At 42.7% G+C, this 15248-nt stretch overlaps 1 protein-coding gene across 3 annotated transcripts in view; it reads left to right on the top strand.

The window, feature by feature from the left end:
* zbtb47b (zinc finger and BTB domain containing 47b) overlaps window positions 1-15248 on the top strand; it is a 270356-nt gene that overhangs the window by 22233 nt on the left and 232875 nt on the right. Inside the window, exon 1 of one of the 3 annotated variants that reach the window (XM_060825192.1) lies at window positions 4123-4142. The exons of 1 other annotated variant lie outside the window; for it this stretch is intronic. Coding sequence is in view for 1 of the 2 variants with exons in the window: in XM_060825187.1 (XP_060681170.1) it covers window positions 4390-4392 (3 nt within the window). In the remaining variant the exon portion in view is untranslated. Of the gene's footprint in view, window positions 1-4122; window positions 4143-4201; window positions 4393-15248 lie in introns of those variants that run through there. One more of the 3 variants, XM_060825187.1, reaches the window with a different exon arrangement.

Below are 15248 nucleotides of genomic sequence, written 5' to 3'. Positions count from 1 at the left end.
GCCAGAGCCCTTCATCTGTTTGAAGACACCTCTTTCCTGTGATTAACTCCTTACTTCTTCAGCAGGACTGTCATTGTCCTTGTGACATAAGGCAGCCATTTATAAAGCAGATATTAAAATAGTTTTGTTTATTTAGCTTCATCTCCTTCTTTTACCAGACATGGCTAATAGCTTTTAATTCCTGTATATTAGTTTGTCCTTGTCCCTTAACAGTTTATTTCTGTACAGAGTTATTACTGATTCTTCCAATCCATGAACAATTATTAAACTTCTGAAGTTTACAGTATAACAGGTTGATGTAATAATGGTTAAACAATACCAAACTTGGGTTTAAAATAAGTGTCTTTTGATTTCCAACGAAGGGCTGAGGGCCACCAGAGGTGGGTGGGTGTATGTGCGTATCTCTCTGTCTGCATGTATATGTTTTATTGAGATTTAAGCTTTAATGGAATTTACTTAGTGGAAGTTATATATCAACTTTATCTCATAGAATGTTTCTGTAAATGTTAGATACACCCACATCATCTGGCTCTTTTTAAAATGTTAACCACAAACCTAACTGCAAAGCAGAAAGCAGAGCTTTCATGATGCACAGATTTGTCTGATCTTTAACATGTCATTGACCCACTTTCCACAAACTTTAAAAATAAAGAATTCTCTCCCGTTCAACTGGTTTCTCCTTTATTTTCCAAAGTCACACTGGGGAATGAACCCTGGAGGTAGAGGAGTCCATTTGATCTCTGCTAAGCACCAGTACTCTTTGCTGGAGAACTGCTATCATGCATGCTTTTGGATAGTTTGAGGAGGAAACATTTTAGTTGTTGCGGTTGTCACTCGCTAAGCCAACATTTATTACCTGGCTCTAATTGTTAAGAATAAGCAGTTAAGAGTCACGCATATTGCGGGTCTGGAATCACATGTAGGTCAGATCCAGTAAGGATGGCAGATAATGAACCAGAGTTGGTTTTTAACAACAGTTAATAGTGGTGATATGGTTATCATGACGCTAGCACTTTTTAATCCAGATTTAAATTGAAATTTCAGCGCTTGGTGTGGTGGGATTTGAACCCATGGACTTAGAACATTCGCCCAAGGTTCTGGATGACTAGTCCAGTGATATTACCACTACATCACCATTGCCCCCTAAAATATGTGTTTTTGTGTATGTGTTTGATCTCAATCCCTCCACAGATTTACAGAGGAAAATGCCTTGAAGTATACAGTCTGCTCCTGGTCAAAGTTGTAATGTATTAGAAATACTTTAGATTGCTGGCACTCCTGTTTGTCACTCATGGGCTAATGCTACTTGTTTCTCACACCTTTGACGAGAAAAATGAAATCTAGAGATTTATTTGTAGTGCAGAGGAACGTTCTCATGGGACAAATGATACCACACACAGGCTCTAAGCAGATCTTTCCAGCATTTTAACCCCCAGTATCAATTATAGAACGTGGTATCATGGAATTAACTGGCCAAATCTTTATTTAATATAAAATGAACTTTGCAACCTTAAAAGAAAATCCAGGTAACTAGCAGAATAATAAATTGCAACATGTTGCATGGTTAAAAATCACACAACACCAAGTTATAGTCCAAAAGGTTTATTTGGAAGTACTAGCTTTCGGAGTGCTGCTCCTTCATCAAGTGATTGTTTATTTAGCTTCAACTCCTTCTTTTCCCAGACATGGCTAATAGCTTTTAATTCTTGTATAACAGTTTGTCCTTGTCCCTTTAACAGTTTATTTCTGGACAGAGTTATTACTGATTCTTCCAATCCATGAACAATTATTAAACTTCTGGAGTTTACAGTATCACAGGTTGATATAATGATGGTTAAACAATACCAAATCTGGGTTTAAAAAGTGTCTTTTGATTTCCAATGAAGGGTTGAGAGTCACCAGAGGTGGGTGGGTGTATGTGCGTATCTCTCTCAGTCTGCATGTATATGTTTCATTTGAGATTTAAGCTTTAGTGGAATTTACTTAGTGGAAGTTATATGTCAACTTTATCTCATAAAATGTTTCTGTAAATGTGCACAACCACCTGATGAAGGAGCTGCCCTCCGAAAGCTAGTGCTTCCAAATACACCTGTTGGACTATAACCTGGTGATTTTTAACTTTGTCCACCCCAGTCCAACACCAGCATCACCAAATCATGTTGCATGATTTTCCTTTTGTATTCTAAGTACTATCTGTGGCTCTGTGGTAGCCTCTCACCTCTGAGTCAGAAAGCTTGTGGGCTCAAGTCTTGCTGCAAAGACCGAAACTGCTTATTTGAACTGATGTTTGTGTACTGTACTGAGGGAGAGCTACGCTGACAAAGGTTCTCTATCTGTGACCTCAGTTTAAGTCTTAGCAGCTTCCCTGTTCAGTGAATGTAAACAAACCCACAAGCCTGCTTTGAAATGGAATTCTTAACGTTCTGGCCGCTATTCATTCCTCAAAATGTCAGATGATTTTACTGCTCAGATTGAGGCCATTTGTCCCATTAAATCTGCCCCTTTCAAAAAGTAATCCAGTGATCTGACAGTTTGCCACATTCGCTGTTTGTGGGAGCTATCTGTGCACATATTGATTGCTGTATTTCCTGTATTACCACAGTATCTACACTTTGTGTACTTTACAAGTTGTTACATGATTTGGGGATATGCTGAGGTAGTGAAAAGTGCTGTGTAAATTCACGTCTTTTGGAAAGTGTTGTGGAAGACTTTCTTTGATATTTTCTAATCAATCTGTTCAGAGATATTATTACAACCGGTGGGACTTAAACCTAGGTCTCCTGATGTTAAGGTAGGAACATGACCATTTTGACAAAAGAGCTCTACTTCGTTTCACGAGCTGCATTTTAAATATCAACTCCAACAGTGTCAATCCTGTAGGACTGTTAAACCAGTCAGTCATCTTTTATTGTTTGTGACATTTTATATTAACATTTGGTTTTTTTTAAATTTAACTAAGTTTAGTTTGGTTTAGTTCAAAAGAACAAAGACTTAAGTATTTATGACTTGTTTTTCATGATCACTCAGGACACTCCTAAAGCACTTGACAGCTGATGAATTATTTTTGAAGCTTGATAATTAGGGGAGGTGGGATGATTAGGGGAGGTGATGGCTTAGTGGTTTTATTGCTGGACTGTTAATCCAAAGATCCAGATAATGTTCTGAGGATCCAGGTTTGAATCCCATCACAGCAAATAGTGGATTTTGAATTCAATAAAAATCTGGAATTAAGAATCTAATGATCACGAAACCATTGTCGATTGTTCGAAAAACCATCTGGTTCACTAATTTCCTTTAGGGAAGGAAACTGCCATCCTTACCTGGTCTGCCCTACATGTGACTCCAGGCCCACAGCAATGTGGCTGACTCTTAACTGCCCTCGGGGCAATTATGGATGGGCAATAAATGCTGATCTAGCCAGCAATGCCCTTGTCGTGTGATCGAATTTTAAAAAGTCACTATGTCAGAAATTCAGTCGAGCAATTTGCACTGAGCTAAATCATGCAAAAAACACTAGGCAAGTTGTTTTTAGTCCTGCAATTTGAGGGCACTTGACTTTCCACATGGTAGTTTAGGATATTTTATATCCACTTAGAAGGGTCAAATCACTTGATTTAAGATCTCACCTGAAAGACCATATCTCTGACACTGCAGCACACTCTGTCAACACTGCATGGGCAACCTCAATTTTGTCTGGAAGTTGGGCTTGAACATGCATACTTTCAGGAAAGTTTTTGATCTGAACTATGGGCAAAATTTGCAAAACTTTTTGCCTGAAATCGTATCAATTTTGAACTTTCTAAAAATAAAAATGGTGTATAGTTGTAGATGGGATTTTTGGGATCAATTGACTGGTACGATCCTAAATTTACAAAACCTTTGCCTGAAATCATATCAATTTTGAACTTTCTAAAAAAAAATCAAAAAAACGGAAAAGGTGTGTAGTTGTAGAGGGGATCCAGTGGGATCAACTGAAGAGGGAGGAGGGTAAGAAAAGTTGCTTAAATTTTGTTTTTTTTCTATGTGTGGTGCAGCGATTCACCAGGGAGAACTTCTATGACTGACTCCGAGAGAGAGAGAATTGGCTGCTTTTAAATCCAAGCAATCCTCATCTGATTGAGAAGCACCAATCAGAGTTGGGAGTGAGTAAGGATCTGCCATTGTGTGTGTTATGTTTTGTATTGCCCCTCTGTGTGTGCTGATGTGAACATGCTGGATGAGCCGGTGCAGGGACAGAGCTGAGACTGAGAGGTTGAGGGGACAGGGGGCTGAGGGACTGCGCATGGACGGCGCAACTTTCCCGCACGCCTTGTACTCGCCTCAGAGTGCGGGGAAGAAGAGGAGCAGGAGGAGGAGGAACTGCATTGCACCGCCAAAACTGGCTTCAAAATGGTAACAAAAAAATACACCCCTCTCTCCCCTTCACTGTCCATTTTATTCTCCTCATTGATGCTATTGAAAAACAGACAGAGCTTGTATGTAAATGCTGTGAGAGCATGTTTTCTTTTAAATCTGAGAGCGTTTTAGAGAATGCAACCGATGTGTTTTTCTTCTGCAATACTGCGGATTTTCCCAAATTTTTTTTTGCAGGGTTTGGAGAGAGTATTTTTAACCCCCACCTCCCTCCACTCCAAGGGAGAGAATGAGGGAAAGAACTCAATCCTTCACTCCTGGCAAAAAAGAATAACAATGGGACCCAGTTGGTAACAAAGAGTTAAATTCCTTCAGATGGGAAATGCTGAGGGGAGGGAGTGTGGCTGCAGGAATAGGCCAGGCCCGCTTAGCCATTTAAAGCAAGTTTTTTTTTCTCTCCCGTGCTCTGGTTTCTGCTATATTTCTATTCAGATGTGACTGAAGGAAGAGGATACGGGCGGCACCTTGATGTTTCTATTGCTATTTTGTGACAAGTTTTTTTTCTGGTCTCTTGTCTCCATCTCTATTTGGATACATTTTGTACATGGATACATGACCGGGCTGTGGTGAACACCCCCTCTCGCCCTTGCCTTCCCCTCCTGTCTCTTGTGGTTTTGATTCTCTCGTGGGAGTCTGTCATCTCTCTCTCTTTTGTGTTTTGTTCTTTCTGTTTTTTTTTCTCTCTCTCTCCCTCCCTCTTTCAATGTTTAGCCGAGGCAGCGCCATTTCTCTCTCACTGCAAATGCTGAGTGACACCTTAGGACAGAAATAGTTAAAAAGGGAGCATATACCCCTTTGCATTGGATTTCGAATTAAGAAAATGTTTTGCAAGCTGATTGTTTCATTTCGTGCTCATGTTATTGAGTCCCTAGTGTGTGTTTTTTGTCAAGATTAACTCTGATATTATTTTGCAAAATTGGAATTGCTAGTGGGTTTAGTTGTTTATATGCAGATGCCTGTTCAGTTTTTTTTAAAAAAGATACCCACTTTTTCACATGCTATCCAGTTTTCAGATTTTCAAGTTCTTAAATGTTGTTTAGCATTACAGATTTGTGTAATTGAATTATTTAGTCTTTTGCTATCCTCGTGACCTGAGCCTCCCTTAGCCCAGAACCAGAAATCAGTGTTGGGGGAGAGGGTGGGTGAATACATTTGAATGCAGGATTCCAGTAGCAAAGTACGGTTATTGAGATGTAGTAAAACTTTTTAAACCTTCACGTGTTGGAGGAATGATGGCTACTTCCTTAGCTCTCAACCGATATTCTCCGAGATGTAGCACTAATGATGGTTGACTCACTTCAAGCCTTAATCAGGCAGTAAAGAATATGCATTGGTGTAGCACCTTTCAATACCTCCCTTGTAAAAGCAAAACACTGTGGATGCCAGAAATATATAAAACAAACCAAGAATGCTGGAAAAACTCAGTAGGTCTGGCAACGTCTTTAGAGAGAAATAAGAATTAATGTTTCAACCCCAGTCTGACTCCCATTCAGAGCTACTGATCTGTAGTTAACTTCTGTAATGTGAGAAATATGTTAGCCACTTTGTTCGTGATTGAGTATAGGAGTAGGGAGATCGTGCTGCGGCTCTGCAGGACATTGGTTAACCCATTTTTGGAAGACTCTATTCAGTTCTCATCTCCCTTCTGCAGGAAGGATGTTGTGAAACTTGAAAGGGTTCAATAAAGATTTTCAAGGATGTTGCCGGGATCTGAGAGTTTGAGCAACTGAACAGGCTGAGGCTGTTTTCCCTGGAGCTGAGGGGTGCCTTTATAGAGGTTTATAAAACAATGCAGGGCATTGATAGGGTGACTAACCAGGTTAGGGGAGTCCACAACTAGAGGGCATAGTTTTAAGGTGACATGGGAAAGATTTAAAAGGGACCTAAGGGCAACTGTTTCTCACAGGATGGTGCATGTATGGAATGAGCTGCCAGAGGAACTGATGGAGGCTGGTACAATTGCAGCATTTAAAAGGCATCTGGATGAATATTTGAATAGGAAAGAATTAGAAATATATGTGCCAAATGCTGGTAAATGGGGCTAGGTCAGATTGGGATGTCTGGGTGATGCAGACGAGTTGGACCAAAGGATCTGTTTCCTCGCTGTATAACTATGACTGGGAAAGTAAGTGATACACAGTAAGCTGCAGTTGACATCTTTTTAAGACCATTTCCCTGCAGGTTGCTCAAACTGCAGAAAGACAGTCTGGCACTGCTTCACCTTGTGATCTGACCTCCTGAATGATATTGCCACTTTGCATATTGATGTGCACCCAAAGGTGTCTTTGGCTGAATGCTGGGGGTTGTGGTATAACAGCTGCATTAGAGACCTCAGGTGGAGAGCACCTGTAAATGTTTTCCTTGCCCATACCCTGTCAAATGAAGGTGATGCTTTGCACACAAAGGGAACCAGTGTGTGCTTGATAAGGGTCACTGGTCCCAACGTGTTAACTCTGATTTCTCCCCACAGATGCTGCCAGACCTACTGAGATTTTGATGATTTAGATTAGATTCCTTACAGTATGGAAACAGGCCCTTCGGCCCAAAGAGTCCATGCCAAAGAGAAACCCACTCAGACCCGTTCCCTTACCCTATATTTGCCCCTGACTGATGCATTTAACACTTATGAGCAATTTAGCATGACCAATTCGCCTGACCTGCACATCTTTGGATTGTGGGAAGAAACCCATGCAGGCACAGGGAGAATGTGCAAACTCCACACACAGTTGCCTGAGGCAAGAATTGAACTCGAGTCCTTGGTGCTGTGAGGCAACAGTGCTAACCACTGAGCCACCGTGCAAATCTGTTTTTGTTTCAGATTTCCAGCATCTGTAAGTTCAGTGTGTGCCTCAGACTAGCTGTTGGTGCAAATTCATTGTATATTTATTTGTGCTAAGTGTTTTTTTTGTGCTGGTGTCCAGTCAAGCAGGAATGAATCTGTTTGTCATGAGGGTGACTGGTTTAGATGCAATGCCTTACTTTAATGGTCACCCACCTCACACGCAATAATTAAAAAAAAGGAAAATTGGAGCTGTCCAGCCTCTGTGATGGAGTTGAATCATACAAACTTTTCTTGGGTGTGTAATTGTACAATGTGAAGCAGGAGTGAGGGCAGCCCCATCTTCCTGCAGTTTGTACAACTTCCGGAGAAATGGTCTTGGAAAGGTGTCAACTGCAGCTTACTGTGTGTCACTGACCCTTCCCAAGTAATAGAGTTAACAGGCAAGTTGGGGATTGTTGTCTGGGATGAGAGTTAGTGTGAAAACTTCCTGGATTGGTCAGCTGGGCAGAGGAGTTTAATACAGGAACCAGCTGTATTAAACTTCCAACCCTAAGGCTCTTGTATCTCAACCATAGCATCAAACTGTTCATCTAAGTAGTACTGTTTTGGACACAAGTTATCCAATTTCCTTAGAATGCCAAATTAACCAAATTGTGCTACCTTCCTACTTGTTCTGGTGTTTGCTTAAGTCGTCAGGGGCTGCAATGTGAGTGTTACTACACTAATTATCTGGAGGCCCAGGATACTATCCAGAACCATAACAATGTGGTTAATTCTAAATTGCCCTCTGAAATGTCCCCAGCAAGCCACTCAGTTCGAGGGGAATTAAGCGTGGGCAGCAAGTGTTGCCAATGACCGACACTCAACCCTCCCTCCCCCGCCAAACATCTTGTGAAAGAGTAGATTTTTAAAAAAGATCACATGTAAAAATTAGGCATGGTGCTTCTCAGCTTCATCAGTCAATTTAATTGTGGCTGACCTGCAGCTGCTCACTTTCCCGCCTATTCCCATATGCCTCGATTCTCCCAAATTGCTCAAAAATCTCACTCTTGTATTTATTCAATAGTTTGAGCTTTGGCAAAACACCATTTTATTTAATTCTTTCATGAAACGTTGGAGTTGCTGGGAAGTTCAGTATATGTTGTCCATTCCCAATTGCCCGTGAACTGAATAGATTGATCAGCCATTTTTGAGGGCACTTCGGGGTCATCGACACTGCAGCTAATCTGGGGTCATTTGTAACCACGCTGTAAGGATATCAGAGTTCCTCCCCAAAAGACATCCGTGAACTAGATGTTTTTTTTCTGACAATCTGTGATAGTTGGGAGAAAGTGAGGACTGCAGATGCTGGGGATAATCGGTGATAGTTGTCATGGTCACCATTGCCAACACTAGCTTTTAATTCCAGACTTTATTAAGTAGATTTAAATTCCAGCAGCTGTCACGTTTACAGAATATTAGCCAGGGTCTCTGGGTTACGAGCCAAGTGACAACCCTGTGGCGTAAAGATTCACACTTGTCTTGAGTGAAAGGATTTCTTCTTCTATTCATTCTAACTGCCTGTCCCCTTATCCTGAAACCATAACTCCATGTTTGGACTCTCTGGCCACTGTCAGTAGACTTCCCATATTTACCCTGTGAAGTCCTAAGCATTTCATGTGTTTCAGTGAGATCACAGTTGAAAATGCGTTGCTGGTTAAAGCACAGCAGGTCAGGCAGCATCCAAGGAATAGGAAATTCGACGTTTCGGGCATAAGCCCTTCATCAGGAATGAGGAGAGGGTGGCAGGCAGGTTAAGATAAAAGGTAGGGAGGAGTGAGATCGCCTTTGCATCTTTCTAAACTACAGAAAATACTGACCCGTTCTACTTCATCAGAACTGAACTGCACCCTTTATTCATAGAATCTCTACGGTGTGGAAACAGGCCATTTGGCCCAACCAGTCCACACTGACCCTCTGAGTAACCCAACCAGACCCATTCCCTTACCCTATTACTTCACATTTACCCTTGACTAAAGCACCTAACTCTCTCATCCCTGAAAACTGAGGCAATTTAGCATGGCCAATTCACCTAACCCCACACATCTTTGGATTTTGGGAGCACTCGGAGGAAACTCACGCAGATACAGAAAGAATGTGCAAACTCCACAAAGAGTCACCCAAGGTGAGAATCGAACCCAGGTCCCTGACGCTGTGAGGCAGCGGTGTTAACCACTGAGCCAGCATGCTGCCCTGGATGCTAACCATCATAAACATTGCCATTAAAGCACCCTTTAATCTTCTGTGCTTAAGGAAATGCAAGCCTGGCCAATATAACCAAGCCTTAGAATTTGACCGTTTAGTTTCAAATCGATTTTAATGAATGGAGGCACCAAAGGAGTCTCGAATGAAGAGATTAAGGAGACACTTTGGGGATGAGCAATGTGACATTTCTTTACAGATTTATACTGATGATCCTCTGTTTTCTGTTAAGTGAGACTGGTTTTGATAGTGTGTTTTTATGATGTTTGATGCAGGGTAGGTTAATGCATATTTGATTGTGTCAGCTGTAATAGGGAGAAGTAAAATATTAATTCTGCAGTTTCTCTCGGTGAGTAAAGGAACAGAATAGTTTGGTCCTATCATTTTTACATCACTTTTGACACATTCCCATATCGCCCAGAAGTTCAAAATCGTTCTAGTCTTCTCCGGCTCCTTATCTCTGTGATCTGGTACAGCCCCAATGTTCCTTCACCCTCACCATCTCAAGCTCCACTTTGGCCCATTCAAGCTTTCTATAACCTCCTCTGACCACCATCCATCTGTGTAACCTCCTCCATTCTGACAAGCCTTCCTAACTCTGTCAACTACCCTGCTCATGACCATTCTTTCAGATCTCAACTCCACTTCCTTACCTATTCAGGGCATCTGGAGTGTTGCTGAATTTCATAAGTGCATCATTAGTGGCTGCCTGTATCCTCCCTGGATGCTACATTCCTTCCTTACACCTCTTTGTTTCCTCTGTCTCTCTGACTCCTTCATTGTCTCTCTATCTCGCTCTTCTTCTCTATGTTTCCCCCCCACACCGGCACTACTCGGTCTATTCCTCTTGCGTCTTCTCTCTCTCCTGCTCACTCCCTCCCACTTCCCCTTCCCTAAGCTTGCTCAGTCTGTCCCTAGGTGTGTGAGGGTTGGGAGTGAAGGGGTTGAGTGTACAGTTTAACCCATTTTGTGTTAAACTTAATTCTGTCTGGAGTGGCACTTGTGGTGAAATTGCAGGTGAGTTGCTGCCTGTTGTGTGCATTTGGAGTTGTATAGAGGTAAAGGAAATTGGACAAATCTCTTAACGGTTCAGTCCTGGTTAAATGAAGTGGTGCTCGGGCTGTTAGGAGGATCTTGTTGGTGCATACATGGAGGCAAACCATTAAACGATGAAACTGACACTTCAGCACCTTTTTTATTACACATGGCTCACTGTCTGATTTTAGTCAGTTCGTCATTGCTTCTGCAATCACTATATTTAACTTGTATGAGTGGGTGCAGAACAAATTGAAATTTTTCGATGTAGCAGGAGGCCTTTCAGCCCTTAGAGTCCTGCTGCACCAATCCACATCACAGCTGATCGTCCATCTGATGGCCACCACAATTTTATGAGTGCCTTTGTTGTTGTTGGTTCCTAGAAATCTATTGGGTTATGTCCTGTACGTACTTAAGGACTGAGGTGCCACTGAAGTCTGGGACAGAATTTCAAAGATTTGCTATCATCTGAAGAAACTCCTCAGAGGAACTATCAACTCTGTTCATGAAAGGGAATACAGTCAGTGTTACAATTCCATCCAGTAGCCATCTTAAAGAATGTGGGATATGTGTGAATGATATGCACATCTTATTAAGACTGGGTTGGTCCTGCTTTGGCATCTCTTGTGCTTGTCTAATACTTATTATCTTCTCTGGGCAGTCAGGGATGAAGTGTGTCTGGACTAGTAATCCAGAATCCCAGGCTAATGTTCTGGGGATGCAGGGTCAAATCCCACAAAAGCGGTGGTGAGATTTGAATTTGGTACAAAAAAATCTGTAACTAAATAGTGACCCATGTAGCCACTGCCATTTACCATAAAAACTCATCTAGTTCATTAATGTCCTTAGTGAACCCCTAACCCATTAACCCCTCCCAACTTTGTATACCTCAATCAGGTATATCATCCCCACTCCCACCCCCACCCCTGCCTTCTTTGATCTGAGGAAAACAACCTAAGCTTTTCATATCTCTTTGCAGTTGAATTGGTCCAGTCCAGGCAACATCCTGGTGAATCTCTTCTGCTTTCTCTCCAGAGCGGTGTAGGAGAAGAAGGAAACTGTTTAGCTCGTCAAACTTTTTAAACCTCCAAAGCCTGTAGCTCCCATGTTTTATTATTCTGTAAAACTACTGATGGACCCTGCACCAACTGCCATTCTGTAACAGAGAGCATCAAACATCTTCCACTGTTTGTGTGTTGAAGTGTTTTCTAACTTCAGCCTCTGGAAGGGAGCATTGTAGATCAAAACTACGACAGCCAGTGGAGAAGTTACTCAGGAATTCTTTATTGGATTTATTAGTTACTGTTACATTTGTTATCTGGTATCAAACTCCTGTGCACCTGGAAACATCTATCTAACCTTTTTATGATTTTAAATAGCATTTTTGGACCAGCCCCCCCAAACATTCTTTGTCCTATGTACTAAGATACAGTGAAAAATGTTGTTTTGCGTGCTTCACAGGCAGGTCATAGCATAAAAAGTGCACCAGGGTAGCAGAACAGAGTGCAGAATCCAATGTTACACTGCAGGGACGGTGCAGAGAGAGAAATCAGAATTAATATTTTAAGAGGTCCATTCAGAAGTCTGATAACAGCGGGGAAGAAGCTGTTCTTGAATCTGTTTGTGTATTCAAACTTTGATATCTTCTGACCGATGGAAGAGTGTGGAGGACAGTATAACTGGAGTGGGAGGGATCTTGGTTGCTTTCCTGAGGCAGCAGGAAGTATAGACTGCGTCAATGGATGGGAGATTGATTTGTGTGATGGACTGGGCTGTGTTCCCTATTCTGGAGCTTTTAGCAGTCTTGAACAGAGCAGTTGCCATTCCGTGTTCTGATGCATCCAGACAGGATGTTTTCTGTGGTGCATCTATAAAAGTTAGTTAAAGTTCTGTTGGACATGCCAAATTTCCTTAACCTTCTGAGGAAGTAGAGACATTATTGTGTTTTCTTGGCTGTCACACTGACATGAATGGTCCAGAATAGATTGGTGATCATTACTCCCAGGGACTTGATGCTCTCAATCATCTCAACCTTAGAACCATTGCACACAGGAGTGTGCCCTCCACTCTGCTTCCAGAAGTCAGCTCCTTCATTTTGCTGATGTTGGTGGAGAGATTGTTATCTTTACACCATGCCACTGAGCACTCTGCCTCTTTCCTGTATTCTGTCTTGTTGTTGCTTGAGGTCTGACCTACAATGGTAGTTTGTCAGCAAGCCTGTAAATGGAATTGGGGTGGAATTGGGCCACACAGTCGTGAGTGTATAAGGAGTATAGCAAGGGGCTGAGTACACAGCCTTGCAGGATGCCTGTGTTGAGGACTACTATGGAGGAGGTGTTGTTGCCTATCCTTACTGATTTGCGGCCAGTGGGTCAGGAGGTTTACTTTGTATATCCCAAAGTTCGTCTCTCACTGTCATCTTCAACATTTTCCTTTTCACATTAAGTTGGACTCCCTGTAATTTTTCTCCTCAACAGTTCGTTTCTATTTTTATTTATTGTGGTCATTTAAACTGTAAATTGTTTTAAACCAAAACAAGTACTCTGTCCTGGTCTATCATGCTTATTTGGGCATTTTGGAGAGGGAGCGTTCTGACTGAAATCAGGATGTACTGTTAATAGTGGAAGCCGAGGAAGAACATGTTGACCTCGTAATCAGCGTAATGGAACTTTTTCTGCATTACAGTTGAAATTTTCTAACTTTAACTTTAACCTTTTCTAGTTTATTGTCACCTATTTGCAATAACTAAGATCTGGAAGCTTCTCTGGTGGAGTAATGGGCAGTGGGACTGAAAGCCTGAAAGCTGAGGAGGCCCCTAGTTTTTATCATTACCTCCATTTAGCTCCTCTTTGTTATTCTCAGTCCATGGCTGTCCCAGTCCCTTGCTGTTCCTGAGAGGGTGGAGGTGACTCACCTCCATGAATATAACCGAGTGGCTTGCTGGGCCATTTCACAGTGCTGTTAATGAGTCAAATGTGTTGAAAACATAAACTCGTAATTTTATATTGCTGTTTTTACAACCAGTGGATCTCTCAAGGTGCTTTACCACCAGTGAAGTGTTTTTGTTCACTTGTAACCGCTGATGGAACTGCAGCTGCAATACTCCTGTAACATGCTCCCCACAAACAGTAGTGTGATAACCACCGGAGGATCACTTTTTCTGAGATGTTGGTTGAAGGAATTTTAATCCATAAGGGTCATGGGGAAAAGGCAGCGATGCGGGGTTGAGGGAGGCAATGGCCTATGGGAATTGTTGCTAGATTGTTAACCCAGACACCCAGGTGATGTTCTGGTGGACTGGGTTCACAATCCCACCATGGCAGGTGGTGGAAGTTGAATTCAGTAAAAATCTGGAAATAAGACTCTAGTGTTGACCATGAATTGGTAGTAGGGGGGAAAAAAACTATCTGTTTACGGGTGGCACCGTGGCTCAGTGTTTAGCAATGCTGCCTGACAGTGCCAGGGACCCGAATTCAATTCCCAGTTGGGGTGATGTCTGTGTGGAGTTTGCACATTCTCCCCGTGTCTGCGTGGGTTTGCTCCGGTTTCCTCCCAAGTCCAAAGATGTGTGGGTTAGGTTAATTGGCCATGCTGAATTGCTCATAGTGTTCAGTGCGTTAGTCAGGGTACATATAGGGTAGGGGAATGGGTCTGAGTGGGCTACTCTTCAGAGAGGGTTGGTGTGGATTTGTTGGGCCGAAGGGCCTGTTTTTTTTCCAAACTGTAGGGAATCTAATCTAATTATCAGATCATCCATGATCACATTGAATGACAGAGCAATGTTGATGGGCTGACTGACCGCCTTCTGTTCCTATGTCTTGTGGGTGCATGTTGGACCAGACGATAGGGCAAAGCTTGATTGCTCCCCTTCAAGTTAGTGCATGGGATCTTTTCAAATCCATCCAAAACTGCGGAAGAGACTACCATTAATCGTCACAAATGAAAAATGGCCCTTTGGACAGGGAAGCACTCCCTCAGTATGTGTGTATGTACTCCAGCTGTTGAGCACCTGGGACTGGGGTATATCACTCAGCCCCCTTTCCCCTCCCTCTACATTCCTGATCAAGGGCTTATACCAGAAATGTTGATTCTCCTGCTCCTTGATGCTGCCTGACCTGCTTTGCTTTTCCAGTGCCACACTTTTGGATTCTGACTCTCCAGCATCTGTAGTCCGCACCTTCCCCCACCCCAAACAAAGCTCTGAGGTCCTTCCTCCCAAGGTCAAAGAGCTCGTTGGCACTCTCCAACTATGGTTATACACTGCAGCCTCAGCACTGGACTATAGTTTCTGCAGCTTGCCAATAGTTGTAAGTGCTGAAAATGTGTTGCTGGTTTAAGCACAGCAGGTTAGGCAGCATCCAAGGAACAGGAAATTCGACGTTTCGGGCCAGAGCCCTTCATCAGGAATGAGGAGAGGGTGCCAGGCAGGCTAAGATAAAAAGTAGGGAGGAAGGACTTGGGGGAGGGGCGATGGAGATGTGATAGGTGGAAGGAGGTCAAGGTGAGGGTGATAGGCTGGAGTGGGGTGGGGGCGGAGAGGTCAGGAAGAAGATTGCAGGTTAGGAGGGCGGTGCTGAGTTCAAGGGAATCGACTGAGACAAGGTGGGGGGAGGGGAAATGAGGAAACTGGAGAAATCTGAGTTCATCCCTTGTGGTTGGAGGGTTCCCAGGCGGAAGATGAGGCGCTCTTCCTCCAACCGTCGTGTTATGTTCTGGCGATGGAGGAGTCCAAGGACCTGCATGTCTTTGGTGGAGTGGGAGGAAGAGTTAAAGTGTT

Source organism: Hemiscyllium ocellatum, chromosome 5, assembly GCF_020745735.1.
Source record: "Hemiscyllium ocellatum isolate sHemOce1 chromosome 5, sHemOce1.pat.X.cur, whole genome shotgun sequence".
NCBI classification, from domain to species: Eukaryota; Metazoa; Chordata; class Chondrichthyes; order Orectolobiformes; family Hemiscylliidae; genus Hemiscyllium; species Hemiscyllium ocellatum.
The sequence above is the reverse complement of the archived record's forward strand: the minus strand, read 5'-3'. Positions and strand labels throughout refer to the sequence as shown.